The sequence below is a fragment of the Polypterus senegalus genome, chromosome 11, assembly GCF_016835505.1.
Source record: "Polypterus senegalus isolate Bchr_013 chromosome 11, ASM1683550v1, whole genome shotgun sequence".
NCBI classification, from domain to species: domain Eukaryota; kingdom Metazoa; phylum Chordata; class Cladistia; order Polypteriformes; family Polypteridae; genus Polypterus; species Polypterus senegalus.
The window spans coordinates 51,965,234-51,992,412 of record NC_053164.1 but is presented as its reverse complement, the minus strand read 5'-3'; the positions used below and the strand labels follow the sequence as shown (position 1 = coordinate 51,992,412).

The 27,179-nt window shown below is 38.6% G+C and overlaps 1 protein-coding gene across 1 annotated transcript; it reads left to right on the top strand.

Moving 5' to 3' along the window:
* The first annotated feature begins 1,015 nt into the window (after window positions 1–1,015).
* Window positions 1,016–27,179, top strand: ddx56 (DEAD (Asp-Glu-Ala-Asp) box helicase 56). The gene is made up of 14 exons (XM_039768618.1): window positions 1,016–1,219; window positions 8,265–8,426; window positions 9,686–9,840; window positions 9,935–10,105; window positions 13,346–13,436; window positions 14,201–14,442; window positions 15,734–15,880; window positions 16,075–16,188; window positions 17,561–17,655; window positions 17,815–17,888; window positions 17,978–18,067; window positions 18,264–18,369; window positions 22,975–23,069; window positions 26,560–27,179. Exons 1-14 carry the CDS (start codon window positions 1,163–1,165, stop codon window positions 26,638–26,640), a joined length of 1,680 nt encoding a protein of 559 aa, XP_039624552.1. The 5' UTR covers window positions 1,016–1,162; the 3' UTR covers window positions 26,641–27,179.

The window sequence follows — 27,179 nt, the reverse complement described above, 5'->3', positions numbered from 1 at the left end:
TACACAAATAGCTTTAGGTGTATTTGTTTATTTCTTGCGTGAAAGTTCATAGTTGCACTTCAAATTTAAATACGGTAAAGCAGAAGTTAATATTAAAACGGCAATGCTTTAAATTCGACTGTAGTAATGTATTCAGGATTACAAGCTTATGTTCACATATCATATTTCATAAAATTACACTTCAATGTAAGCAGTTAAAGGGGCTGGCAAGCGCATTGTACAGAAAATGCTGAATAGTTAATTTACAAAAAAGTTCAATCTGACCAATTATGTGTATGTGTTCTATATACAGTAGAAATCACAGGTGCTATCCATACTGTACATTAGTTGTGCAGATGAATTCAAAATGTCCAGACAGCAGCTTCAGGTTCCTGTGTGTGTGCAGATCGTCGACTGCCTTTCACGGTTTGTCGACGCCACCTGCTTACTCAAAAAGGCTCAGCACCATACAGATCCTTTCTCCTGAGGAGACCGAAGAGTTTTGGGTTGAACTTCTACTACTGCTAAATTGGAAGCATCCTGATCGGGTGCATCCCAGTGTGGTTTGGTAACCTGACTTGCCAGAATCACAAAGTTTTCCAAGGAACCGGCAGTACAGTTTCTGAAATCTTTGGGGCTGACCTTCCTTCCACAGCTTATATACTATCTACTCAACCAGATGTCTTGAGCTGATCTGAATCCAATCCTTTATCTACTCATTTCTGCCTTCTGAAGAGTAACACCACTCGTTGCACCCGCTTCAGGGACAGCTTCTTTCCGCAGGCCATAAGGTAACTGAACTCCCGTAACCTGATCCTACCTGCCACGTACTGTGTATTGTGCCCACCTGCTGATGTATGTGTAATTGTATGTTATATTTTGTAATTATGGGCTGGCGCCCTGCCAGGGTTTGTTTCCTGCCTTGCGCCCTGTGTTGGCTGGGATTGGCTCCAGCAGACCCCCGTGACCCTGTAGTTAGGATATAGCGGATTGGATAATGGATGGATCTCTGCTCTAACCAAGAGGTTATTTCTCAGTCCCCTTCGACAATCAATGAACGGCAGTAGGGAACTGCGACCTCCGCTCGGCAGGTGACGCTGCCTTCCCTGCACTGTAGTCATCACGGAGGTTCTTTCCCTGCTCATTGACACTTCGCTTCGTTCCACACACTGCACGTGGAAACATGGCTGCGGATAGACTGCAGTTTCACGAGATGGGACTGGAAGATCGCATCTTGAAGGTAAAAAGTTCGCGATACACAGGAAGGAGGTGCCTGTGAAGAATTATTCAGAAGTCCCGACTTAGCTATGCCTCCACAGCATATATTTTTGACAGTGTGGTTTACGTGGGCTAGTGACTTGGTGTATCGATTTTACAGTTAATCTGAGGCTGCGTGTTTAACTGCTTAAAGTTAACAGCTGCAGGCAAGGAACTGCCACTGTTCTCAAACCTGATGTTGGTGTGGAGATAGCGGCGAAGATGTTGTTTGTGCCCGTAGATCATCCTCCGGTTTAGGTGACGGCACAAGTGAAAACACCGAGCCCGTACGTGGTAAGGCGTTCGTGCATTCATATTCTTAAACGTGCTTCGTGTTCTGAGATATGACAAATCTAGCATCTGGGGAAAAAAAAAGTTCCTATACGTTATTTGGAATCATAAGTCCCACTAGGAAAGTGTGTAGGTTTGAAAAAAAAATCCAGCTGCTTAGGCGTGCTTAGGAAAGGGGTTTTCTTCGGCACTCCGAGCCATTTCCACAAAGACGTGCTTGACGAGGTGTCCTGGCGATTCCACATTTGCCCAGGACGAGTGTGGGTGTGTGTCGGAGGGGACCTAACGATGGATTGATGCTGACCAAGGCTTTCTCATGCGTTCCTCCAAATGCAGCTGGCAAATCCTCTGTTGCCGACTTCAAACAGGACTGATGGGGTTGTGTCACCTGCTGCTGAGGTACTGTAGTCCCCAGACGAGGCACCGTTCAGACTTCCGAGCTAAATTCGAGCATTTGGTGACATCTGTCATAAAGTTCTGTGCACAGAAGAGTAGAATACAGAATAGAGGGGTTCCAACATCCCATGGCAATCCTCATAACAAGAGTTGTGATGCTAATTACAGATCATTATCACTGTTGACTGATCCCTTGACCCAATGTGACTTTCAAGTTCAGTATATACACATATTGCAAACTGTTGCATTATTCCTCCATTTACTCTCAAAGCAGCCTCAGTTCTTCATGGCATGGATTCAACAAGATGTTATTCCATTGACATTCTGGTCAAATTTTTATTGATAAAGTGAAAAAGGAGTACAGTAAAAGGAAAACTTTCTGGTCCAAGTTGACATGATTGCATCACACTAGCAGATTTGTCAGCTGCAAATCTCCTGTTCTACCACATCTCAGTGGTCTTCCACTGAACTCTTTGCCATATTCATGTAACCAGATTGAGAAGCGTTTTGCTTTGTGAGATGGTGCGTTATCATGCTGGAACCATCCATTAAAAGAAGGGTCAACTGTGGTCATGAAGGGATGCACATGGTCAGCAGCAATACTCAAATAGGCCATGCCAGTCCAGCGATGACTGATTGTTATTAACAGGTCCAAAGTGTGCCAGGAGTACATTCCCACACTTTTACTCACCACCACCACAAGCCTGGACTGTTGACACAAGGCAGGTTAGGTGCGTAGATTCACGCTGTTGGTGCCAAATTCTGCCCCTACCATCTGTGTGCCCCATCAGACCAGGATATGCTTTGTCCAGCCTTCAACTGTTCTGTTTTGGTGAGTTTCTGCCCAGTGCAGCCTCAGCTTTCTTTTCTTGGCTGACATGAGTTGGAACTCAACATGGTCTTCTGCTGTTGTAGTCATCTGCCTCAAGTTCCAACATTTTGCATATGCTGGGAGCCTATCGCGCTCACCATAGTAGTACTGTAGCCTTTCTGTCAGTTCAGACCAGCCTGACCTCTCTCAACAAGTCATTTCTGTCCACAGAACTGCTGCTGTCTCACCATTCTGAGTAAACTGTAGAGAAAGAGTGTCAAACTCAATTTTATTGAAGGCCAAAAGTAACTTTTTCAATACCTGACACAGGCTGGAATATGTCAACAGATAACTCCCTCCACATTTTCTTTGCAAACAAGACACAAACAAGGTAACTCTCTGCTTGTCACCATCCTCTACTCTGCCTCACCTTTGTCTTGATACTGCCTTCTCCTGTCCACTCCATTTTTAATAAATGATGCCAAAGAAAAGTAGAAGTTTACTATAGCCATGAGGTAAATGAATATAAATTTGACTATTTTATTTACAAAATGTGTAAATGCAACTAATATACTGTATACATACAGCAATATAACATAATGGATCAGATCATTGATTAATGGTAGTTCCATTTTACAAATACCAGCTTTAAAAAAGAAACAATACATTTAGTAAAAATGATACAAAACCTCTGTTCATAGCACGTAGCCACTGTGTGTTTCATTTTTAATTAATTTCACATATTGGAAAGTAGCAAGGGAGAGAATTTAAACGAAAATGAGTGCAAGTATGTAAAATGCTGCACATCCTGTCTCTGACACAATAACACTGAAGACTTTCAGCCATCGAGTTATTCGGCAGAAGTTTGTCAAGATGCACTACTGGGGCTTCTTCATACCAACAGCAATACGTCTGCATAAGGCCACACTGGAACTGGGATGGCCAAGTCAGAAATTGTCTTTCTTTTAACATTTTTCTTACTTTTTAGTCTTTCTGGTGTGTGTATATATCTATATATTTATCTGCCCATTTATGTATTTATTTTTTTTTATATAAAGAGTGTCTGTAGAAAGCCAAATCTCCCCCTGGGGAAAATGAAGTTCTATCTATCTGTCTGTCTGCCTGAATTGTTAATATTAAGATACCAGTAATGACGCAATGCAGGATAACGTGCAGTGAATCCACTTGACTTGAGAATTCCTAGTTTTCATCATTCTTTCTCTGTACGTTTACCATTCGTTTGCTCAGAGGGTGATGCGCTTTCTGCTTCCTGAGCAGCTCTTCTTTTCTCCACCCTAGCGACCCGCTGCTTCTCTTCTTTCGTCTGCATCTTGCCACATTAAAACTGATTAAGTCAGTGTTTGCGTTACAATTGTGTTGTAATTTTTCGCTTAAGCTGGCACTTAAGTGTTCAATCTGCATCAAGAATGATTCCAGATATGAAGAGGTGTAGGGCAGGGGTCTTCATGGAGGGCCGCAGTGGCTGCAGGTTTTTATTCCAACTAGTTTCCTGATTAAAAAGCAGTCCATGCTGATAATGAAACTTGGTGTTGAACTGTTTGGCTTGTTGATTGCATCCATCCAAGAGCAAGTTTAATTGCACTGTAGAGTTTCCTTCTGTGACAACATTATCCAAGTGTTTTGTGGGCCAGAAAAAAATTAAACTTAATGGTCCTTCCAATTCCCCTCTCATTCATTTCTAAAAGTTTTTATCACAGATACTTCATGGTAAACACGTGAGCTGGAGAGCTGCTGGTTTATCGGTTATCTGCATGTCATTATTAACTAATGTCTGATTTAGAAAACATGCAACAATTAAAACTAAAATGCAGCTCTAAAATCTAAAATAGGCAGTTAATGGTTCTGAATGGTAACGCTGACAAGGCTTAGAGTTAAACACCGTCATTATCAGCAAGGACTGAGTTCTAATTAGGACACTGGCTGGAATGAAAACCCGTAGTACCTATGGCCCTCCAGGACCGTGACTGAGGTAGGGGAAGTGATGGTGAATGTGGTAGGGAATGAGAATGGCGCTCGTCACGCATGTGCTGCACGGCCACACAACTGGCTGCTGCCAAGAGTTGGTTCTACAATAAAAATAAAAAGAGGGATAACTTTCGAGGTTAATCATCCCCCCGAAAGTGGATAGTGGACGTCACGTAGTATACAGTATGTGCGCCAAATTTCAGGTCAATCGGTTTGCAAGCTACAGGTGATTTAAAATCCTGGACAGACAAACAAACAGCCACAGCAGCGCATTATATATAAAGATGTTAATGTTGTCGTCATCATCGTTACTGTTCTAACAGGAATACTTATGCATACGAGGTGTGGCAGAAAAGTAATGAGACTGATTTTTTATTTACCAAAGTTTTTATTTTTTTCAAACATCAATGTTATCCCCTTCAAAGTAGTTCCCTTGGGCAGCTACACACCAATGGAGACGTTGTTCCCACTGTTGGTAGCAGCGCTGGAAGTCTTCAACCGGTATGGTCTTCAGCATGTCCGTTACACTCTTTTGGATGTTTTCTAAAGTCCCGAAATGACGTCCTTTGAGGAATTTTTCAGTTTAGGAAAAAGGAAAAAGTCACACGGACTGAGGTCAGGTGAATAAGGGGGCTGGGGAACCACAGGAATGCCTTTTGAGGTCAAAAATTCTGTTATGGAGAGGGCAGTTTTTCAGCACCATTTTGGCACAGACCTTTCGCATGGGCAAATATTCAGTCAAAATTTGACGAACGGTAAATCTATTCAAATTTAATTGTTCACTCAACATTCTTAATGTTAAACGACGGTCTGATCTCACGAGAGTGTTCACATGTTCAATGTTTTCATTGGTTTTCGAAGTTGAAGTCCTCCCTGAACGGTGTTCATCTTCAACGTGTTTTCTGCCTTCCAAAAATGATTTGTGCCAGCAAAAAACTTGAGCTCGGGATAAAGAATGTTCCCCATAGGCCTGTTTTAACTTTTCAAATGTCACACTTGTCGTTTAATGGCACAACTTTGCTCCAAATTCCGCTGTTCCATTTTGCGTGGACGCACAACCAAAACACAACTTCGCTAATAGCAGTCACAAAAATCACGTAGTTAACGGAAGGAGTTGAAACTCGCACTGAGCTATGGGAGAGTACTGATACACATGCTCTATCAAGGACAACAGCGCAGCGTTGCCAGATCGCTTACAGTGTTGCCAGTCTCATTACTTTTCTGCCACACCTCGGTATGTTAAATGATGGAATACGAGGAAGTGCTCAGATTGTAAAGTGCATGCTGCGATCAGGCAGAACGCCAGCCATGGAGTATTTTGACTCCTTTATATTGTGAGGATTTATAACTGGCACATAAACAATCATAAAACCATTCCTAATGGAAGTTCTCTGTGCGTCCAAAGTAAAGAGTGAAATGGGGGTGGATCTACGCATTGTACGAGTATGTATCCAAAATCTGCATCTAGGCAGACAAAATCAGGATGGAAGAGATGACAACAGCACACTTGCTAAAAAGATATCCTTACAAAGTTTTCTGCTTAGAACAAGTTATCCGTTTATTTGGTTTGCACTGATGCCTCACAAATTCAGCACTCCTGGGTTCAAGTGACAATTCGACCAGTATCTGTGTTTGATTTGTATGTTCTCTCCGTGTCTCTGGGTTTTTGTAGACACTCCAGTTTTCTTTCCATATCCCTAATCTGTGTCTCCTGGGTGAGTTTTGTAATTCGGAGTTGGTCCCTTGGGTGTCTAAGGATATGGTGCCTTATCCAGAATTAGCTGCAATCCCCAAATATCTTCCAGTGGATTTTAATCCGTTTGGAGAATGTTACATTTGAGTTAGGATATAGCAGGTTGGATAATGGATGGAATGTTACATTTGAATTTGTAATGGCTGCTGGTGTACTTCCCCTACATGAGCAACTGCAGAATATGTTTTTGGGTCATTGCTTTTTTTTTTTTTTCATTGGCTATATGTTGTGTATAATTTGTATCCTGTCCTTTCTCTGAAGCTTTCTTACAGAATAAAAGTTTTTGCACATTTGTTTCTCCTTCTGGCTTTAAGGGATTTTTGCTCACAGCCACTTCATTGAGTACATTTACATGGCCACACATGATAGTGTTAAGGTGAATAATCCAGTTAAGGCTGAAACCTGGATTCTTAAAAATTCACTTTTACATGTGCCATGATTCTTCTGGAGTTCTCCTTTGGAAAAATGCTGCAGTCATTAAATTGTGCAAAAAAGAATCAAACCTTATAATCACCCACCGTGATTCCGTAAATAAAAATGATGCCTGTGATGATTTTCTTGTATTTTAGAAGTACATTCTAGGTCTTTGTTACCAAAGGGCATTTAACGAGCTCTTTTCTGCTTTCTGTGATTGAGTGCTTATGAAATAATAATAACATAAGTGTTGATTTAGGTTACTTGTTGCTTTAAAAAGTTATCCAATTGCGTAACGCAAGTTACCTTTAATGTGTTACCCTATTGTTCTTGAGATTGTGGATCCTAATTCAGCACTGTGCATTCGGCTTGCCACCTACTCAAAGCTTCATGATGCTCCAACAATGAATGATGGATTAAAAGGCAGAAGTCTGCGTGACCATCATCATCAAGTCCTTCCGAGAGAACCCTAACTACAAACAGGACTGTTTCATTTATGTTAGGTAGAATGCCCAGAGGGGACTGGGAGGTCTAATGGTCTGGAATCCCTGCAGATTTTATTTTTTCTCCGGCCGTCTGGAGTTTTTTTTTTTTTGTTTTTTTCTGTCCACCCTGGCCATTGGACCTTACTCTTATTCTATGTTAATTAATGTTGACTTATTTTGTTTTCTTACTGTGTCTCTTATTTTTCTATTCTTCATTTTGTAAAGCACTTTGAGCTACTGTTTGTATGAAGATGTGCTATATAAATAAATGTTGTTGTCTTATCAGTACAGATTTGGTGGTTTCTAAAATGTTGAGACTGGTTATTTCAGCCAGGAGAAGGAATAATGTGATCACCAAATATTTGTCTCTGGAAATTTATTTTCTGGATGCTTCTACCCATGGTTGCTGAAAGAGTGTGAGAAGCAAATACATGTGCAGGTTGACAGAGTGCAACAAACATGCGCAGATTACAACATCCTTAAGAGTAACCCTGTTATGGGTTTACGTGGCCGTATAATTTGGTTATTTGTGGTGAAATCTCTCTCTCTGTCTGTTAAGCAGGTTTCTTAGTGGCCAATAACCTCATTTCTCTAACTGCAATAAAGCTTTACATGGCATTTTAGAAGTCGGATTTCTATGGATAACCGGCTTATCGAAACACATGTAAACAAGCCGATTGTATCACATTTAGTCCAAATTGGTTTATGTCTTGACGGCCATATTATTAAGCCTTACTTGCTGCCCTTTTTATCAAGCTGTTCATGTGTACTTTCTTTTCCTCCCCATTTTTCATAGCAGTGTGTGCCTCTGTTCTGTTCTGTTTTTTTTTTTTTTTATTTATTTCAACATGCTGTTCCTTCCCATGATTTAATACTTTTTTTCTCACCCCAGGCAATAGCAGACATGGGTTGGCTTCAGCCCACCTTGATCCAAGAGAAGGCAATCCCTCTTGCACTCGATGGAAAAGACATTTTGGCAAGAGCTCGCACTGGCTCTGGTAAAACCGCTGCGTATGCGGTGCCGGTTATTCAGCACATCCTGACTGTCAAGCAGGTACAGCCTTTCTGTCAATAACAACTCTGTCTCATTCACTTGAGTTTGTTTAGAAAAGATTAAATCTCATATGGAGGAAAAAAGTAAGAATGTGGTTTTGTGGCTTTGTAGTTGGTATATTTGGGTAACATCTCTGTGTTGAGTTATATATTCTACAGTGACACGTCACAAAATATTTTGTTAATTCTAAAAATATGAATTGCAAACAAAGGGTAAGAATTTAAGTAAGTTTCAGTGAAACAAAATGTGGAAGGGTGTTCAATCAGAAATGTAATCAATCCGATATATATTACAGAAGCAATGAAGATTTGTAATAATAAGCCACATTAAACCCCACCACAGCACCACCTCGCTTGTGTCTTGTATTTTTAAATACAGCTTTGCTAGAATAGATTTCTAGGGTCATTATTGTCATGTTTGTAGAGTACAGTGAGATTGCAGTAAGACACCACTCTCCAGGGCCATGATTAGTGAGCAGAACTGCCTGACCTCAAACCTTTCGGCTTCCCAACTTGAAGAATCTCAGAACATAGCTAGTGCTGTTTAGTGCAGTGTCGTCATTTTTTGTGTATCTAAAATATTCTTCATGATAAATTTTATAAAACAATAAATGATGCCAAGTGGATGCTGGAAGGTCTTTTGGCCTTGGAACCCCTGCAAATTTATTTTATTTTTTTTTCCCCCACCATCTCAGCACCTGAAGAGTTTTTTTTTATTTTTCTGTCTTCCCTGGTCATCTGAACGTAGCATCAGACTTGAAATAAATCTATAAATGAGGTCTTTTTTTTTAATCTGTTACTAAGTGTGAATTGAAATGTAATGTTTAATATTTTAGGTGTGCCATTTATTCATTTTTTTCTTATCCATTTCAATTTGTTTTTCTTGAAAGTTTTTTCTTCTAGCACTTTGGGCTATAGAAAGGAAGTGTTGTTAATCATATTTCAAAAAATTATTTAGCCTTAGAAATGTACATCACACATTTTAAAATGAATAGAATTCATAATTACTGTTTAAAATTGAATTTTGTCATAACCGTTTCCTATTACATTCAAATCACTCTGGACTGATCAAGACCATAGACAGCCTAAGTACACAATAAAGACGGACTGCTCAGTAAATACTACTGGTACGTCAGCACATTTCCATGCATACATAAAACAAGTTTTCATCTTTTTATACTTTACCAATCGCCATTACTGTAAATAGCCTTTAAAAGCTGGAAAAGCGTAACTGGATATTTTTGTCGTCTCTTCTTGCAGCGTATAACAGAACAAGCCGTTCGTGCTCTAATTCTTGTGCCCAGCAAAGAGCTGGGACAGCAGGTTCAAATCATGATCTGCCAGCTGACTGCTTTTTGTGCTAGGGATGTGCGAGTGGCAAACATCTGTGGTCAGGCTGATATTTCGGCACAGAGGTGAGCATCCTTGAAACGTTTTAGAGGAGCCAGAAGAAATGTTGGTTAAAAACACTGCAGGGCTGAGCTAACCTTTTGTGTTTGTGTTTTGCAGACCCATCCTTATGGAGAAGCCAGACATTGTTGTGGGTACTCCCTCCCGAGTTCTGGCTCACATGAATGCTCAGAATCTCACCTTGAAGAATTCCTTGGAAATGCTTGTTATTGATGAGGCAGACTTGATATTTTCCTTTGGCTTTGAGAATGATCTCAAAAACTTGCTCTGGTGAGATCCAGCAAATGTTCTGACTTTGACTTTTTCTATCCTAAAACTGCAGTGCTCATGTTATGTTTTGGGTTCTCTCATTGTGTAGAAAATGCCAACCAATCAGAGGCATGTCTTAAACAATGAATGTCGTATAATAATAAGGTACTTTAGGAAAATGAGTAGAAGCAAAAGAAAGAAATACAAGAAAGGAAGACTTTACAGCAAACCAGTCTAGAATGAGGATCTCAGGTTCCAGAACAGGCAACTAAGTCACAGATATGGCACAGAGAAATTAATTTCTTACCTAACGTCACAGATAAGCACCAAGTCTTCTGCATTGTCATGTATGTAGTGTTTTCTGCAGATGTATACGTCAAAGAGCAAATGCTGTTCCAGAGCAGCTACTTAAGAGCATATCCCTCCTGTGCAATCCTACACTATTTTATTGACCACAGCATAGTTCATGTGTGACGAAACCAAGACTCCTTGCACTCATAAGCTTTAAAGTACAAAAACATCAAAGTGTGTGAAAGGGATATGGAAAAAAGATTTTTCAAATAATGCATATGATTTTTGCCTGTTGAAGGTTTATCTTTTGAAAATTTTGTGTGTTGTCGATTTTGCTATAATTCATGAACATTTATTGGTAGATGTCCTAATCGTTGGACGTAAAATGTCATGGCCATGTTGCACCCCAGAGCAACTGGTGGGGTGCAAATATGGAGTGCAGTATTGCTGTTTAGATTTGACAGTCGGACAAACGTGGGCTCCAAGCGTAGTTTACAAACTGCAGCTGATTAACGTGCCTTTGTCCAGCAGGTGTTACTTCACTCGGGCCATTTAGTTCTCAGCAAGTTGGTCTAATATTGTAGTACAGTCCATGTAAGAGCGAAGGAGCGATTACATGTGCACCATGTGTTGTTAAAGATACTACTGTATACTGCAATAGTGTTTCATCACTAGCCATAACTGAGTGCTTTATAACCAAAAGGAGGTGATGGCAAATGTTTAAACATTCTAATTTGACTGATTTGTGTGTTGTATAGCGGGTTGTGTCCTTTTCCAGCTGCAAATTCCTTTATTAAGGATTTACATGTGTGACTGATATGTGCCTCATGCGTACAGTCACGTAAAAATGACATAGGCATATCAAGATTTGACCTTCATTTAAACAGTATCTTTTGATAAAGGTGATGTAACAGAAACATTAAATGAAAATTTGACTTTGCAATAATTTATTCAATGAAAAAGTGTAAATATTCTATTTCTGTCCATGGAAAAAGTTATGTCCACCCTTGGCTCTGATAACTGGTGCTGCCCCCTCAATTAAACATTTCCCATAAGTGCCTAGCAGACTTTGACATCAGCAAGGAGAACGTTTTTACAACTCCTCCATACAGAATTCTTTTACCAATCCGATGTCTGAGGGGTGCCCTGCATGCACTGCCTGTTTCAAATCCCACCCAGCATCTCGATGGGATTCATATCCAGACTTTGACATTCCAGAACACTCCTTTTCTTTCTTTTCAGCCATTCCTTGGTGAATGTACTACTGTGTTTAGAGTGACTGTCATGTTGTAAGGCTCATTCTCAGTTGAATTTTATTACAATCCATACATAGCAATCAAGTTTTTACAAAAAAAAAGAATTATGTTAAGAACAGATCGATCCCCACCCCTGAGAGAGAGAGCAAGCTAAACGGTGTAAAATTTAAGGCTTGTAAAAATACCTAAATTAATAAATTCTCTGTGCTTTATAAACTTATTTTAAAATATTACTGATTAGATCCTGCCATGTTTTGAAAAAAGTCTGTATGGATCCTCTAACTGAGTATTTGATTTTTTTCCAATTTCAAATAATATAACACATCGGTTTCCCACTGACTTAAAAGAGGAGAGTTTGGGTTCTTCCAGTTTATCAGAATAAGTCTGCGTGCCAACAGTGTAGTGAATGCAATCACAATTTGTTTGTCTTTCTCCACCTTAAGACCCTCTGGAAGAACCCCAAACACAGCTGTTAATGGGTTAGGAGGGATTGTGAGTCCAAGACTGTCTGAGAGGTAATTAAAAATTTTTGTCCAGAATAATGTTAATTTGGTGCAGGCCCAGAACATGTGACCCAGTGAGGCTGGGGCTTGGTTGCAACGTTCGCAGGTTGGATCATGCCCTGGAAACATTTTGGAGAGTTTTAGTCGAGACAGATGTGCTCGATAAATAATTTTAAGTTGTATAATTGTATGCTTTGCGCATATGGAGCTCGAGTGAATTCTCTGCATTGCTACTTTCCACTCCTTTTCTGATGAGCTTCAGTCTTCTGACCGATGGTCTCATGTTATCTCCAAGACACAATGAAGAATTCATAGTGGATTCTATGGAGAACTATTCAGGCCCTCATTAAGCAAAGCAGCCTCAAACTATTTCCACCAACATGCTTTACATTTGGTATCCGGTTCTTCTGGTCAAGTCCTGCATTTGGTTTTCGGCCAGAATATCTTCTTGTACTGTAGCCAAATAACTCCATGCAATAATAATAAATCTTTACATTTATATAGCACTTTTCTTACTACTCGTAGCACTTTGCAAACTCCACTGCACTTTAACATCAACAGTGGGTACAGTTACCTACAGGTCTTTTTTTGAAATACTAGGGTTTTTAGAGACTTCTTTCACCATCATGCATCTTGCACTTGGGCTAAAGTTGCTGGGGTGGCCTGGTGCTATACAAGTTGGCTGTTGTCTGAAATTGTCTCCACTTTTTTGGTGATCTTTCAGACAGTAGAATGGTTGATTTCCAAATGTTCTGAGATCTTTTTAAAAAATCTCTTTCCAGACTCTCAGACATCTATAAGGTCATTCTGAAGGGATCAGAGAGCTCTTTCGATCCAATCATGATGACAACACACAATTCAACAACAACAAGAAAATTTAATGACTGAATGTTCAGACAAGATCCTCTCTAATGATGTGCTAATGATTTGTACCCGATTCTAATTTTTGGTATTTGTGGTAGTGATAAATGAAGGCGTGTACTTCATTTTTCCACATGCAAAATTTGCATTTATGTTTATTAAACTTATAAAATGGAGTACAAAATTTAAATGTGCCATGATGCTTGTTACATCTCCTTTAACCATAGGTATTGTTTAACTGGTCAAATCTTACGTTAAAGAAGCAAAAACATTTCATGGTGTGCACTTGTTCATATGACTGTATAACACACACTGTATATTTTTATATACGTTTTTTTTATTTCCAATAGTCATCTGCCAAAGATCTACCAAGCCTTTTTGATGTCGGCTACATTTAATGAAGATGTCGAGTCACTGAAGAAGCTTGTTCTTCACAATCCGGTGAGATGGTTTTAGAGTTTTTCAGAGATGACAGAGACCAATCAGATAAAACGCCTACTGTATTTTCCATAAAATAATTGCAAAAATATCTTAAATAGTAAAAATTATTTTGACATAACAGGCTTTAATTTTCTTTTTCCTTTAATATCTTTTGCACACTGTAGCTCTTCAGACCCTTTTCCATTTGAGTAAACTCCCCCTCTAGGATTTTAAATGGCTACTTGTAGGAAGGTCTGCCTTAATTGTGGTGCTACTGCTGACTAAGTCACAGAATGTGCTTTTTAAAGTAAGCAGTTCTGTGTGTTCTGTCTTTATTACAGTCACTTTTATGTTCTTCACATTGAAATAAATCCATTTGTTAATTTTTGTTGTTCTAAGCTTTGAATTATTAATTGTGATTACATGTTCTGTCAGGTTGTGTAAGGTAGAGCAACATCCTTCAATAAATCATAAGTACATTATTGCTTACACGGCCATAACTGCATATTTCTTATATATAACAATAAATCAGACTCCATCCTCTTGTAGTTTTCTTTCTAGCTTATTTTCAGTTGTTTTTGTTTCTTTTTAATATGTAGGATACAGAGTAAAGTCCATTATTTTACTTATCTTTTTTCTTTTTACTGACTAACCAAAAAATATTTTATAACTGATTACAAACATTTAGAGCCAGTATGATCGTGATGTTTCTTAGACCATTCTGGAGATGTACTGTGCAGTTTCATTGTATAAACGATTTTGGTTTCTTGTATTTATCTTTATAGGTGATCCTGAAGCTTCAAGGGTCCCAGCTACCCAACAGCTCCCAGCTCACACAGTACCACATCTGTTGTGAAGAGGAGGACAAGTTTCTACTTATCTACACTTTACTAAAACTGCGGCTGGTCCGTGGCAAGACTCTCCTATTTGTTGGCTGCATTGATCGCTGCTATCGCTTAAAGCTGTTTTTGGAGCAGTTCAGTATTCCTGCTTGTGTCCTCAACTCTGAACTCCCTATTCAGTCCAGGTCTGACTCTTATTTACAATTATAAATAAACAATCTACCAGACAAGGTGTGACATTTTGTTCTTTGAGTCTAAGAGCTTGTCTTATACAAGCTAGTCCTTTCTTGAAGTAAAGCTTTTACTCCCATATTGGGTCCAGTCAGTGGCACAAAAGGTATTCAGAGGGATTCTAGAGCTTGTCTAGCCACAAGAGCTCCAAAGAGGAAATGAAAGAGTAAAGAGGAGATGCACACCTAGTTCTAACTTCTGCTGATCGGGTCACAGTTCATTTTCAGGTACAGGTCAAGTCCTGCTCATGGTTGTCCATCTGACTAGACAAGAGGTCAAATTGCTCTTAGAAAACTTTAAATGAATGTCTTTCTGGATGCATCTTGATCTTGCAGAGTTTTCAGAATGCCTTCTGTGCCACTGGAAGCCTTGCGAGAAGCCTTACTTTGTTCTACAATTAATTTAAATGTGTGTATTAATATGCATGTAGCCAATGTTATAGCTTTTGTTTATGCTGTTTTGGATCTTTAACATCCAAATGACAGAGAAGAGAAAAAACAAATTTTAGGTTTGTGTTTCAACTATTCTAAGTCAGTTTGACACCTAAACGCAAATTTTCTTTAAATATTCACAATGAAATTGTCCGTTTAGAAAATGTACTTAAATTCTGAAGAACAATCAAATTAAAATTTTCTTTGTTTAATAATTAGTAGGAGGAATTTGAAGGAAATTAGGGTTAGGCTTAGGGTTAACATATTTTCAGCAAATGTGTTATATTTAACATGCAAACTACTGCTAGTGTGTTTTGCAGTTAGTTATGTGGACTTGGGTCTAAATTAATTTTATAAATTTGTCTACTGTATAATAAAATAAACACTAAGGTCAGCGTGTCCAGCCCCTCTGAGCAAAACGATTGGTTGGTTTGGCTTTGGTGTCAGTTTTGCCGTGATGACGTAACCTAAGAGGAAGTGCAAGTGTGAGACGCACAAGAAGGAATAAAACTGCATGTTGAAAGAGTTGCGTTCAAAGATAGAAAGTAGAAAACCAGACAGGAGGTGAGAAACGTGCCTTAAAAATAATGACAGAGTCTTGGAATCAGGCTTGATGGGAGAGCCAGTGAAGAGACATTCACACACTTAAATACAGAGGAAAGGCACTGAAGGCGCACACAGGCCAAGAGTTAGGAAATATTTTTTAATTATTACCTGGCTAGTCAATAATAAAAATTCAGGAAATCTGTCATTAATTTGTATTTAATAAGCAGTTTCTTTTTTTTTCCATTCATTTTTTGTCTTTTTTTGTCAGGTGTCACATTATTCAACAGTTTAATAAAGGCTTCTATGACTACATTATTGCCACAGATGAGCAGTGTCTTAATGAACCAAAACCAGTATCAACGACAGATGAAAAGAAAAGTAAAAAGAAGAAAAGGAAACAAAACCATAGCTCCAGGTAAATAAAGGTCTACAGTTATTTTTTGACAAATTTGTTAAAATAGTACTAACCATAAATTCATGAGCACAAACCTAATTTTATATAAAATGTCATATGTCACATGAAATGTGATCTCCTGCCATTTCTGATGTTTGCAGTTTTCCTTTTGCTTTGATCATCATTAAGTGTTTTTGTTATCACCATTACTACAGTGGTCAGGACAAGGAGTATGGCGTCTCAAGAGGAATTGACTTTCAGAATGTGGCAAATGTTATTAATTTTGACTTCCCCCCGACTTTGGAATCCTATATACATAGAGTTGGAAGGTATTCTCATTCTTCGTTATTTTTTGAAATTAGCAAAGTTTAGTGCTCAGAAAATGTATGCTTCGATAACTGTTCAGTAGGGGGGTGTGCCGGGGTGATCCCAGAAAATGAACATTACACCTTCAGAGAGCAATTGAGAGGGTTAAGGTTCTTGAATGAGTTTAGTATGAGGGTAACATGATGGGCACAGTGCATGGACACAATGTCAATTTTGTGTGGGTTTCTCTACCTTTGTTGTAGGTTTTATCTAAAAGGTATACCATCTGTTGTTGATTTTAAATTGCCAAATTGCACCAGTGTGAGGAGCTGTGATTATGAAAACTTTCCAATAAACTGGCATTTGGCTAAAGTCCTTCCTTTGTATCCAATCTTCCAGGTTAGATCTCATTTATGCCAGGTCACAAAATAGGTGGTGTTTACTGTGATTTTCGTTTGTTAGTATTCTGCCAGAGAGAGACTGTCATCTTCCTCTCACGAATGAGACTTGAGTAAAAGTGCTAGGGCTTCCTCAGTTTCCTCTATGTCCCAGAAAGTTAGGTTATGTTCCCTGCCCTTAAGTAAGCTGATTGAGATCACTGGGAGTGTTTGTTTTCAGCTTTATTGTTTCTTAACATTGGTAAACTAATTTCATATTGAAGCCTTAAAATACCTTGGATATCTCCAAGATTATCAGATAAATCCTAAAAGTTTCTGAAAACAAGTGACATTGTGGTTAGTGTTGCTGCCTCAAAGATCCACTGCCGTTCTGTGGTCAGTTCATTTAATCAAAACCCATTGTAACACATGAGGAAGGTGAGCGTATATAATGCATGTGTTTCATTTTTAGCTAAACAACAAAGTGCATACGGTATACATGTTGTCATATACTGAATCTTTATTTGTAAAAATAATCCCTCAATGGATTCTTTTTAACTGCAGTGTAAACGATAGATAGTTGGGACACACCAAAAACGAAATACTGTGAGATTCATTAATTACACTAAAAGCACATTGGCAGGTGATGAGAAGACCAGAAATGTGATTTTTAACCAAATTATGGCTGGCATCACAAAAACACTGTGGGGGGGGGAAACAATGCCTGGTGGTAGGATTGTTTTTGAGGCACGCAATTCTTGTATGTAAAAATATAGATTTAAAAGTTTTCAATAAATCATTATTTTCAAAATGTTTTAAACTCTATAGTCTATTTTAAGGTTTTGTTTTGTTAGTAACAAAAAGAAAAAACTTGTAATTATCTAACTATTTTATAATTACGCTTATTGGCCTTCACTGGTCAATAGTCAGAATACACATCACATAACTGTTAAGAACTTGCTCTCAAAATGTTTCATAGTATGGTAAACACCATGATCTCAATTTTCTGTTTCTGAAGGACTGCTCGAGCAGACAATCCTGGCACAGCTTTGACTTTTGTTTCACATTCTGAACTGCAGCAGTTGTCAGACATTCAGGAAGCACTAATGACAGGTAATGCTATTTGTTAAATCTGAGTGAAATTTGCACACACAGGCAGGGCAAGTTGGCGGTATGTTAAAAGTAGAAGACTGAATTATGCGGTGTGTGTTTTTGTAAATATTTCACAAATCTGGAATGCTCAGTCTTCTTTAAACATTTACTTTCTTTTAGAGGACTCAAGTTGTTCCCTGAAGCCTTATACATTTAAGATGCAAGAGATCGAAGGCTTCAGATACAGATGCAGAGTAAGTAATAGGCATGTCACATGACTGCTATGTGGATTTAGATCGCTGTAAAGTTAGGTATAAACTTTTCTTTATCTTCGTCATTTCAGGATGCTATGCGTTCTGTTACCAAGCAAGCTGTGCGAGAGGCAAGGCTGAAAGAAATTAAAAATGAGCTGCTGAATTCAGAAAAGCTTAAGGTATGTTCTTGAACCTGGTTTTATTTTCAGAGTCCTTTGACATGACACTGTCACTTAAAACATAATAATCCATTATGAGGAAATGTCAGTGTGAGAGAGTACAGGTTACTGAGTTTATGAAGCGGAAGCCTTTGGTAATCAGATAAATATTTATGAGAATAATCATTTTTATATGTTTTTGACTTAACTCCCACAGACTTACTTTGAAGATAATCCCAGGGATCTGCAGTTGCTGCGTCACGACAAAGACCTGCACCCTGCTATTGTGAAACCTCACCTTAAAAATGTGCCCGACTATCTCAGTAAGTAGACTATCAGCTCTCATTGAGTATATTGTCGAAGTGCAAATGGTATGGACTGATCCACATGCTACTTAGTCGGTCGAAGATGTTCATGTAGTTTATCTTGACAGATTTTGTAATTTTTATTTTTTGCTCTGAAATCGTTATATATCCAGTTAATATTTTAACCCTTAAACTGCCACATACTTGGGGGTTAATGCACCCCTGGAAGTGCTGCACTTTTTAAGTAAATGTTACAATTCACCAAGAAAAAGTGAAATTTTAATGGAACATGCAAAGAACATCACAATTACTGCAACACCAATCATTTTACACACTGCCAGTAAACTGTAAAAACTATTAAAAAAAAAAAAACTACTGGAACAATATGTACAAGGTGCAATTGACGCTATTAATGAAATTCAGTAAATCACAGAGCCAACTGCGCTTGAACTGGCTGCACGCAAGCACAGAGTTAAACGCTGACGCTTGCAGGCTAGTCTAGTACAGCGACTGAATTCCAGAGACCGTGAGGCTGCAGGGAGGCGGTAGTGGTCAAGAGCTGGCTGCTCAACGAATATACGACACTGACTGATCAGCTCTGGCATACTGGCAAATTGCACTGGGAAGCGACTATAGCCAGTTACGACGATCAATGAATGTACGTCACCAAATATACTTGGCTCCAGCGGGCTGCCAAATTGCATTGGGTACCGACTATAGCCGGAACCAGCGGTTTAAGGGTTAATTTGTGTTGTGGATTTTTTTATAAACATATTATAACTTCAGATCAGGTTATTCATATATATTTCTCAGTGCTTTTCACCGAGTACAGGTTCAGAATGTTAACACAGATTTATAAATAAAGTGCAGTGCAATAAATGAATAAATAAAGAAACATGAATATCTAGTTTAATAAGCAGTAGTTGAGGTAATAATGCACTTAAATAACTGTGAACCTGTGTAAACTTTCAGTAAATGGTGTGCATTAAGCTTCTTATTACTTAATAAATAAGAGTCTTCATCTTGAACTTTTAAAATATTGCATTTAATATTATTTAATTTGTAGTAGTAGCAATTTAAGTTTTTAAATGATACAATATTCCTGATTTTTGTTATATTCAGTCTTCTCTGATCTTTGCTTTACCCCTCCAGTACTTCCTGCTTAGTTCCCATAATTAAAATTGTACTTTTATTTATTTAATCTTTATGCGCCAGCAGTATTGTAATTTTTTTTTCATTATGCTGCTCTTGACAACTATTTAAACTATTAGTATGTGAAAAATGAGTGAGTGTAGCACTAAAGTCAGCAGGCGAGAAGATTTGTGCCCTCTTAAGTGGCTGTGTAGCTACAGGGAGTAGAGAACTGCCTTCTTACAAGACTGCTGACATAGATAGGCTCCATTTTCTGCCACACATACTCCTGCACTGTCCCATATATTACAGGACTAAAAACAGTTATAAGCATGTAAAATGTTGAATTTATTTGAGTGCTATAAAGAGATGTCTAGTATGTTTGTTTTGGACACATTGGCTCTGTTCACTCAGCACTAGCAGAGCAGAGGTTGAATTGCAATGCTGGAATAGTCCTAAATTTTTTATAGTTGTACAATCATGTGAAAAAGTAAGTAATGGCTGTGTCCTCCCCCTCATCCCCCTCCATGGCTCCCTATAGAATCCTCCCTTGCTTATCCACTTTCACTTCAAGGTGCCCCGTTTACCTCCTTGAAGCCTAATGCCACCAAACGATCCTTGGGACCTATCTTTGCTATTCGCCATCAACATCTGGCATTGTGTAGAAAAGTTACTTGCGCCCTGTGGAAAATGGCACTCCCTCACTCCTGTGTATTTACTCCTTGGCAGCATGCTGAAATTATATGCTGGGAGATCTGTTTAATAGTTCAGGGCTTATGGCGTTCCAGTCTTTACAAGCACATTTTAATCTCCCTGGTTCCAGTTTCTTCTTCTACCTTCAACACCGATCAGTGCTCAGAACATGTGGGATTTCTCTGACTATCCCCTCTACCAAATCACTCTTTGTTTTGTTCTTTCCCAAGAGAAAAATCTGTCTCTACCCTCTACTCTTCACTTTGCAAAGCATCATGTAAACCACTGCCCTTGATTTCTCTTTGGTCCGGAGACCTTTCTCGTCTCCCTTCACTCCTTTCATAGGACGCAGTTCTCTCCAATGTAAGGCCTTTTTCTAGAAAACCAAACTTTCAGCACACCCAGTTCAAAATTCTACAGATACTATCCTACTTCCTGAGAGCGGTTTCTGTTGGGTCTCACTGCTGATCCTCTGTCAATTATATTCCCTTGGTTAACATTGCACTTTCCTCCATATGTTCCAGCACTGTTCCCCACTTTTCCTTTTGGACACACGTATGTCACCTACTGTCTCTTTCATTCCTGTAGTGTCCCTCTGTTACCTCAAATATTTTTTTTATTTAGACCTTTCTAGGCTTACCGCTCAAATATTATGAACACAAACTGATCATTGCCTCCCGCTGGAAGACGCCTGAATGCGTCACTGCCGATAACTGATTGTCCCCCTTCTACAATTTAATACATTTGGAGTTGTCTGCAGTGCGGATTAATGGTGCTTCCAGCAGTGCAATTGAATCCTGGTCTGCTGTGGCGCAATTGTTTAAATCTCAGCCAGCAACTCGTGATTTTTTTTTTTAAATATAAATACAGTAATCCCTCGCTATATCGCGCTTCGACTTTCGCGGCTTCACTCTATCGCGGATTTTAAATGTAAGCACATCTAAATATATATCACAGATTTTTCGCTTGTTCGCTGCTTTCTGCGGACAGTGGGTCTTTTAATTTAGGTTACATGCTTCCTCAGTTTGATTGCCCAGTTGATTTCATACAAGGGATGCTATTGGCGGTTGGCTTAGAAGCTACCCAATCAGAGCATGTATTACATATTAACTAAAACTCCTCAATGCTATAAAATATGCTTCCCGCGCGGTGCTTGTTTGCTTCTCTCTATCTTTCTCGCTCTCTCTGCGTGACGGAGAGGGTGTGAGCAGAGGGGCTGTTTGCACAGAGGACACGGACGCTCCTCTACAAAATGCCGCTTTATCGCAGTGCTTCTGTATACTTAAAAGCATGTATTGATTTTTTGATTGTTTGCTTTTCTTTGCGAGCGCTCTCTCTGACGTTCTCTGCTCCTGACGCGCTCCTTTATGACGGCGCTCCTTTGAAGATAATATATGTTTGCTTTCTTTTAATTGTGAGAAAGAACTGTCATCTCTGTCTTGTCATGGAGCACAGTTTAAACGTTTGACTAAAGGGTGTTATTTCATGTCTAGAGGGCTCTAATAATGTTAACAGGGTGGGAGAGTTTATAAGGGCTTAAAATATATAAAAATAACCATACAAACATATGGTTTCCACTTCGAGGATTTTCATCTATCGCGGGGGGGTCTGGAACGCAACCCCCGCGATCGAGGAGAGATTACTGTAATCCTTTGGCTCAGGATGGATGGGAGTGGGTGGTTTGGGTTACTTTGTATGTTATGTCAGTTTATTCTTGTCAGTTTGAGCACAAACAATAAAAAGTTGATCACACTATTGAAAGTGGTGAGAGATCAGTGATAACATCATCAAACTGGGTCTCTGATTCTTCCCACTAGGAGCCATCACTTTATAGGGCATTCACAAGAAATGGTTTATAGGTTTAATTGATATATAAATGTGTATATATATAAAAAAAATGATCTGTCTGTATATCCAATCCTACGCCCTTTAACCAATCTGCACGAACATTTGTATAGTTGCTCTCTAGCACTCTGTGGACAAGATAGACTGCAAAGGTTTTTTTTTTCCTTTCACCTCCTCTGTGCTACAGTCTGCACAGCAGTGCCACCTGCTGGATTAGAGTAAACAAAACACCTGAACAGAATAAAGCAAGACTAGCAGACGAAATGACCAGTGATTAACATTACTTACCCGGGCAATGCTGTGTGCTGTTCCTATCTACTGCAATATAAAAAGGAGAATCAAGTGCTTTTCCAAGGGGGTGTTAGTTGATCAAAAGTGGGGCTTTAGTGCAACACAAAAGGAGAATCGAAGTATTGTCGTTTAACTCCTGCTTTTTTGGCTTTTCTTCCTAATTTAAAACTGTGAACGGTCTACCTTGAACTATGAGGACAGACGAGCTGGGCATGACAGTTTTCACGGTTACAACCCGGCAAGGAGTTACTGTAATTCTGTAATTTAGTCGGCCCAAAATCAATAAATTCTGAACTCGGGAGAGCAGAGACATTGATACAGGGGTAGTGTGGATTACAGTTGGGATAGCTAGCAATAACAACAGGGTCAGCAATAAAAACACATAAATCTTTGCTTTCTTTCCATAACCCATTCTACAAATATACCTGGGCAGCGCCAAGTACTTTGGCTAGTTTATGATAAATGCCAGTAACACAAGAAAATAAAATACTTTGTTAAAGGAGGTTGCCGTTACAGTGCACCCACCACAAGAAATCATGGCCCTACAGTTAACATGTCTTTCTGTCAAGACTTTGTAATGTTTATTTCTTGTGAATTTAGGCTGCTTTTAACGTTTGGCACCCACCGAGTGTTCATTCTGGTTTTTTTTTTCTTCTTCTCTAGTTCCTCAAACTCTGAAAGGGGTAGCCTGTCCTTTAATTAAGAAGAAGAGGCAAAAGAATTCTTTGATGAAGTCTAGGGATGTATCAAGAAGATATGTGAGTATGCTTTACAAAGCATTTTTATCATTTTACAATTTTAACTAATTTAGACAAACACATATAATCTGTTTTTCCTTAATCTCATTGTTTGACATCCTTTACATTTTAAGCCAATGTGTTTCAAACTGGGTGCTGCAGCCCCTGCTAGGTTGACATCATTAAAAAAAATTTAAAAATCAGTTCAAGATTATCAATTGTGTTTAAATTGCTTAGTTTTAAAATAAACATATAGCTAACTGAAATTGTTCTTTATTGACACACTGTTTGAATCCGTAGTAATTCCACACATCTGATTTAAGTGTAGGCACTAATTTTACTTGAGGAGGACACACCATTCTATGCAATGTAGTAAAGTGCATTTTCCCATAAAAAGTCTTAACAGGCTTAACAGCAAAATTTTCCAGACCAGATCCCAAAAACAAAGATGAACAAAAATCTACAGTTGTGCTTGAAAGTTTGTGAACCCTTTAGAATTTTCTGTATTTCTGCATAAATATGACCTAAATCATCATCATATTTCCACTGAAGTCCTAAAAGTAAAGAGAAACCAGTTAAACAAATGAGACAAAAATATTATACTTGGTCATTTCAGTATCTGGTGTGACCCCCCTTTGCAGCAATAACTGCAACTAAATGTTTCCGGTAACTTTTGATCATTCCTGCACACCGGCTTAGAGGAGTTTTAGCCCATTCCTCTGTACAGAACAGCTTCAACTCTAGGATGTTGGTGGGTTTCCTCACATTAACTGCTCACTTCAGGTCCTTCCACAACATTTCGATTGGATTAAGGTCAGGACTTTGACTTGGCCATTCCAAAACATTAACTTTATTCTTGTTTAACCATTCTTTGATAGAACGACTTGTGTGCTTAGGGTTGTTGTCTAGCTGCATGTCCCACCTTCTGTTGAGATTCATTCACTTCATGGACAGATGTCCTGACATTTTCCTTTAGAATTCTCTGATATAATTCAGAATTCATTGTTCCATCAATGAAGGCAAGCCATCCTGGCCCAGATGCAGCAAAATGAAGGCAAGCCATCCTGGCCCAGATGCAGCAAAACAGGCCCAAACCGTGATACTACCACCACCATGTTTCACAGATGGGATAAGGGTCTTATGCTGGAATGCAGTGTTTTCCTTTCTCCAAACAAAAGGCTTTTCATTTAAACCAAAAAGTTCTATTTTGGTCTCATCCGTCCACAAAACATTCTTCCAATAGCCTTCTGGTTTGCCCATGTGATCTTTAGCAAACTGCCGACAAGCAGCAATGTTTTTTTTTTTTTTGGAGAGCAGTGGCTTTCTCTTTGCAACCCTGCCATGCACACCATTGTTGTTCAGTACTCTCCTGATGGTGGACTCATGAACATGAACATTAGCCAATGTAAGAGAGGCCTTCAGTTGCCTAGAAGTTACCCTGGGGTCCTTTGTGACCTCGCCGACTATTACACGCTTTGCTCTTGGAGTGATCTTTGTTGATTGACCACTCCTGGGGAGGTAACAATGGTCATGAATTTCCTCCATCTGTACACAAGTCCAAACTCTTTAGAGATGGTTTTGTAACTTTTTCCGGCCTGATGAGCATCAACAACTCTTTTTCTGAGGTCCTCAGAAATCTCCTTTGTTCGTGCCATGATACACTTCAACAAACATGTGTTGTGAAGAGCAGACTTTGATAGATCTCTGTTCTTTAAATAACACAAGGTGCTCACTCACACCTGATTGTCATCACATTGATTGAAAACACCTGACTCGAATTTCACCTTCAAACTAACTGCTAATCCTAGAGGTTCACATATTTTTGCCACTCACAAATATGTAATATTCGATCATTTTCCTCAATAAATTAATGACCAAGTATAATATTTTTGTCTCATTTGTTTAACTGGTTTTCCTTTATCTACTACTTGAGTGAAAATCTGATGATGTTTTAGGTCATATTTATGCAGAAATATAGAAAATTCTAAAGGGTTCACAAACTTTCAAGCACAATTGTAAATATATATTTATTAAGCAGGCTAGAGATTCACAAGATCAATCAATATCAAATTGTTTAAATGAAAAATAACGATTAATAGGAAGATTGATATTTTTACCCAGGCCTATCCTCAAACTATGCAGCTGAACCATAAATAAATAAATCATTAAAACAGCATTTTGTGCTGTGAGTGTGCAAGAGGAAAAAATGCACAAATGAAGGTAAAGGGTCTGCACCACCCTGTATAATTGTTGTAACATGCAAAATCTATACAACCGAAAATAATAGTGAAATTAAAGAAAATCAATACCTGCTTTTGCTAGAGCTGTTTACAGTGAGGCTACTAAGGGCTATTCAAGCTGCTTCAGTCACCGAGTACAGTTTGACCGCCTTCTTCCAGTGGGAGTCTCTTATATGTGTCGTGGTTGCTCTGTAATTGATGTCCAGGCTCCTCCATTCTAGGACTGTATGTGTGCCGCTATTCCAGCCTGAAGCTGACTTTTAAAAGCTTGGAACGGCTGAGGTGAGACATCCCTAAACCCCCTCTGAAAAGTAGCTGTGCAAGTATTGTAACACAACAAATCTGAGAAATCTTTTATCCCAATGTCACCCATAAACATAGTCTCTGTCAACATCAGCATATGTGCACAAAGATAACTAATGGTTTGAAACCTTTGTTTTTACAAATGTGGGAAGTAGAGAAAAAAATCATTTTACCCTTTAAAGTTTTGACCTTTTTCTAACTGCTGCTTGTCTGCAAACTGTCTGTCTGCTCTTCTGACTGCAGAAAACTCTCTTCTCTGTTAATCCGTCTGCCTTCTATCTCTACTAACACTCCCTCTTTTGGTGTGGTTGGCTAAACTGTGACAGAGATCAGAAGTTTAAGTGCAAAACAGAAGAATTTAGAGTTAAAAAGATAGTTATAAAAATTGTGTACAACTGCATTAACCTGTAACCAGACACTTTGTTTTTCAATTACCTTTTTGTTTTTTCTTCTATCCCTTGAAGTCTTGGTGATATTTGTCTATCAGATTATGAAGAAATTCATTTTATTTACATTTAGTGCTTTTTCTATAGATTACCTCTCAGTTCATGTAGATGATTGAGGAATTTTAAATAAATTAACAGGTTAATACAGTTCATTTATAATTTCAATTGAAATACATGAAATAGCTGGAAATATTTATGATACTGTGTTTTGTGTACTTGAAAGGACATGTGTAAATTTGTTTTCCTGTGACACTGTGTCAGTTGCAGCTCGAGTGTTTTAGTGCCAGATTTAGTCAATTTCACTGTTGCTTAATTTTATTGTTTCCCTGAAAATATTTTATATGTTTGAGAAACTAAAGTCTCCTGGAGTTAATAATCAGTACTTGTTTTCCTCATTTTATATTAAAAGAATATTTACATGGTTAATATTAATAAAGCTATAACTGACTTAACAAAAACAGAAATTTTTAAATAACATCACCAGCTGTTGACATATTTTGTTTTATTTTTCATTATCAACAGAACAAAAGACAGAACCCATTAAATAGCTTCAGGTACAGAAAGACCACCAAAGGAACAGAAAACAGAACAAGCAAGTCCTAGAGCCTGGAACATTGTGCTAGTTCAAGGAATACATTGAATATTTCAGGTGACCAGACATTATTACGAGGAACTTCTTTTTTGCAACGTCGAACAAGTGCAAATGGAGGAGGCTGGAAAGAAATGAATATTTTTGCCATTTCTAGGCCATGATGTACTTACTGACTTGCACCTTCTAATGTCGTCTTATCCTGATAAGGACTCAATTTTTTGTCTGCATGTACCTTAACACAGTTGGAGAAAAAGCAAAGTTGGCACCTGAGCAGTTATGCTGCTGAGGAGCGTGGTGAAGCCAAGGCAAAATCAAGACATTTCACAGTCATTCCGATTCTCTAGGAAGACTTCATGTATAAAATAAGACCACTGTACATATTTATTCACGTGTTACTTTTTTCGCCACTCAGTAGCAAATGCTCTTCCATTGAGATGAAGAGAGGATCACTTATGTACACGATGGAAAAGATTTGGGACTGCTCTTAATTTAGCATAATACTGAATATAATTGTACCGCAAATAAAAATTTTGAGTATATTTCAAACGTT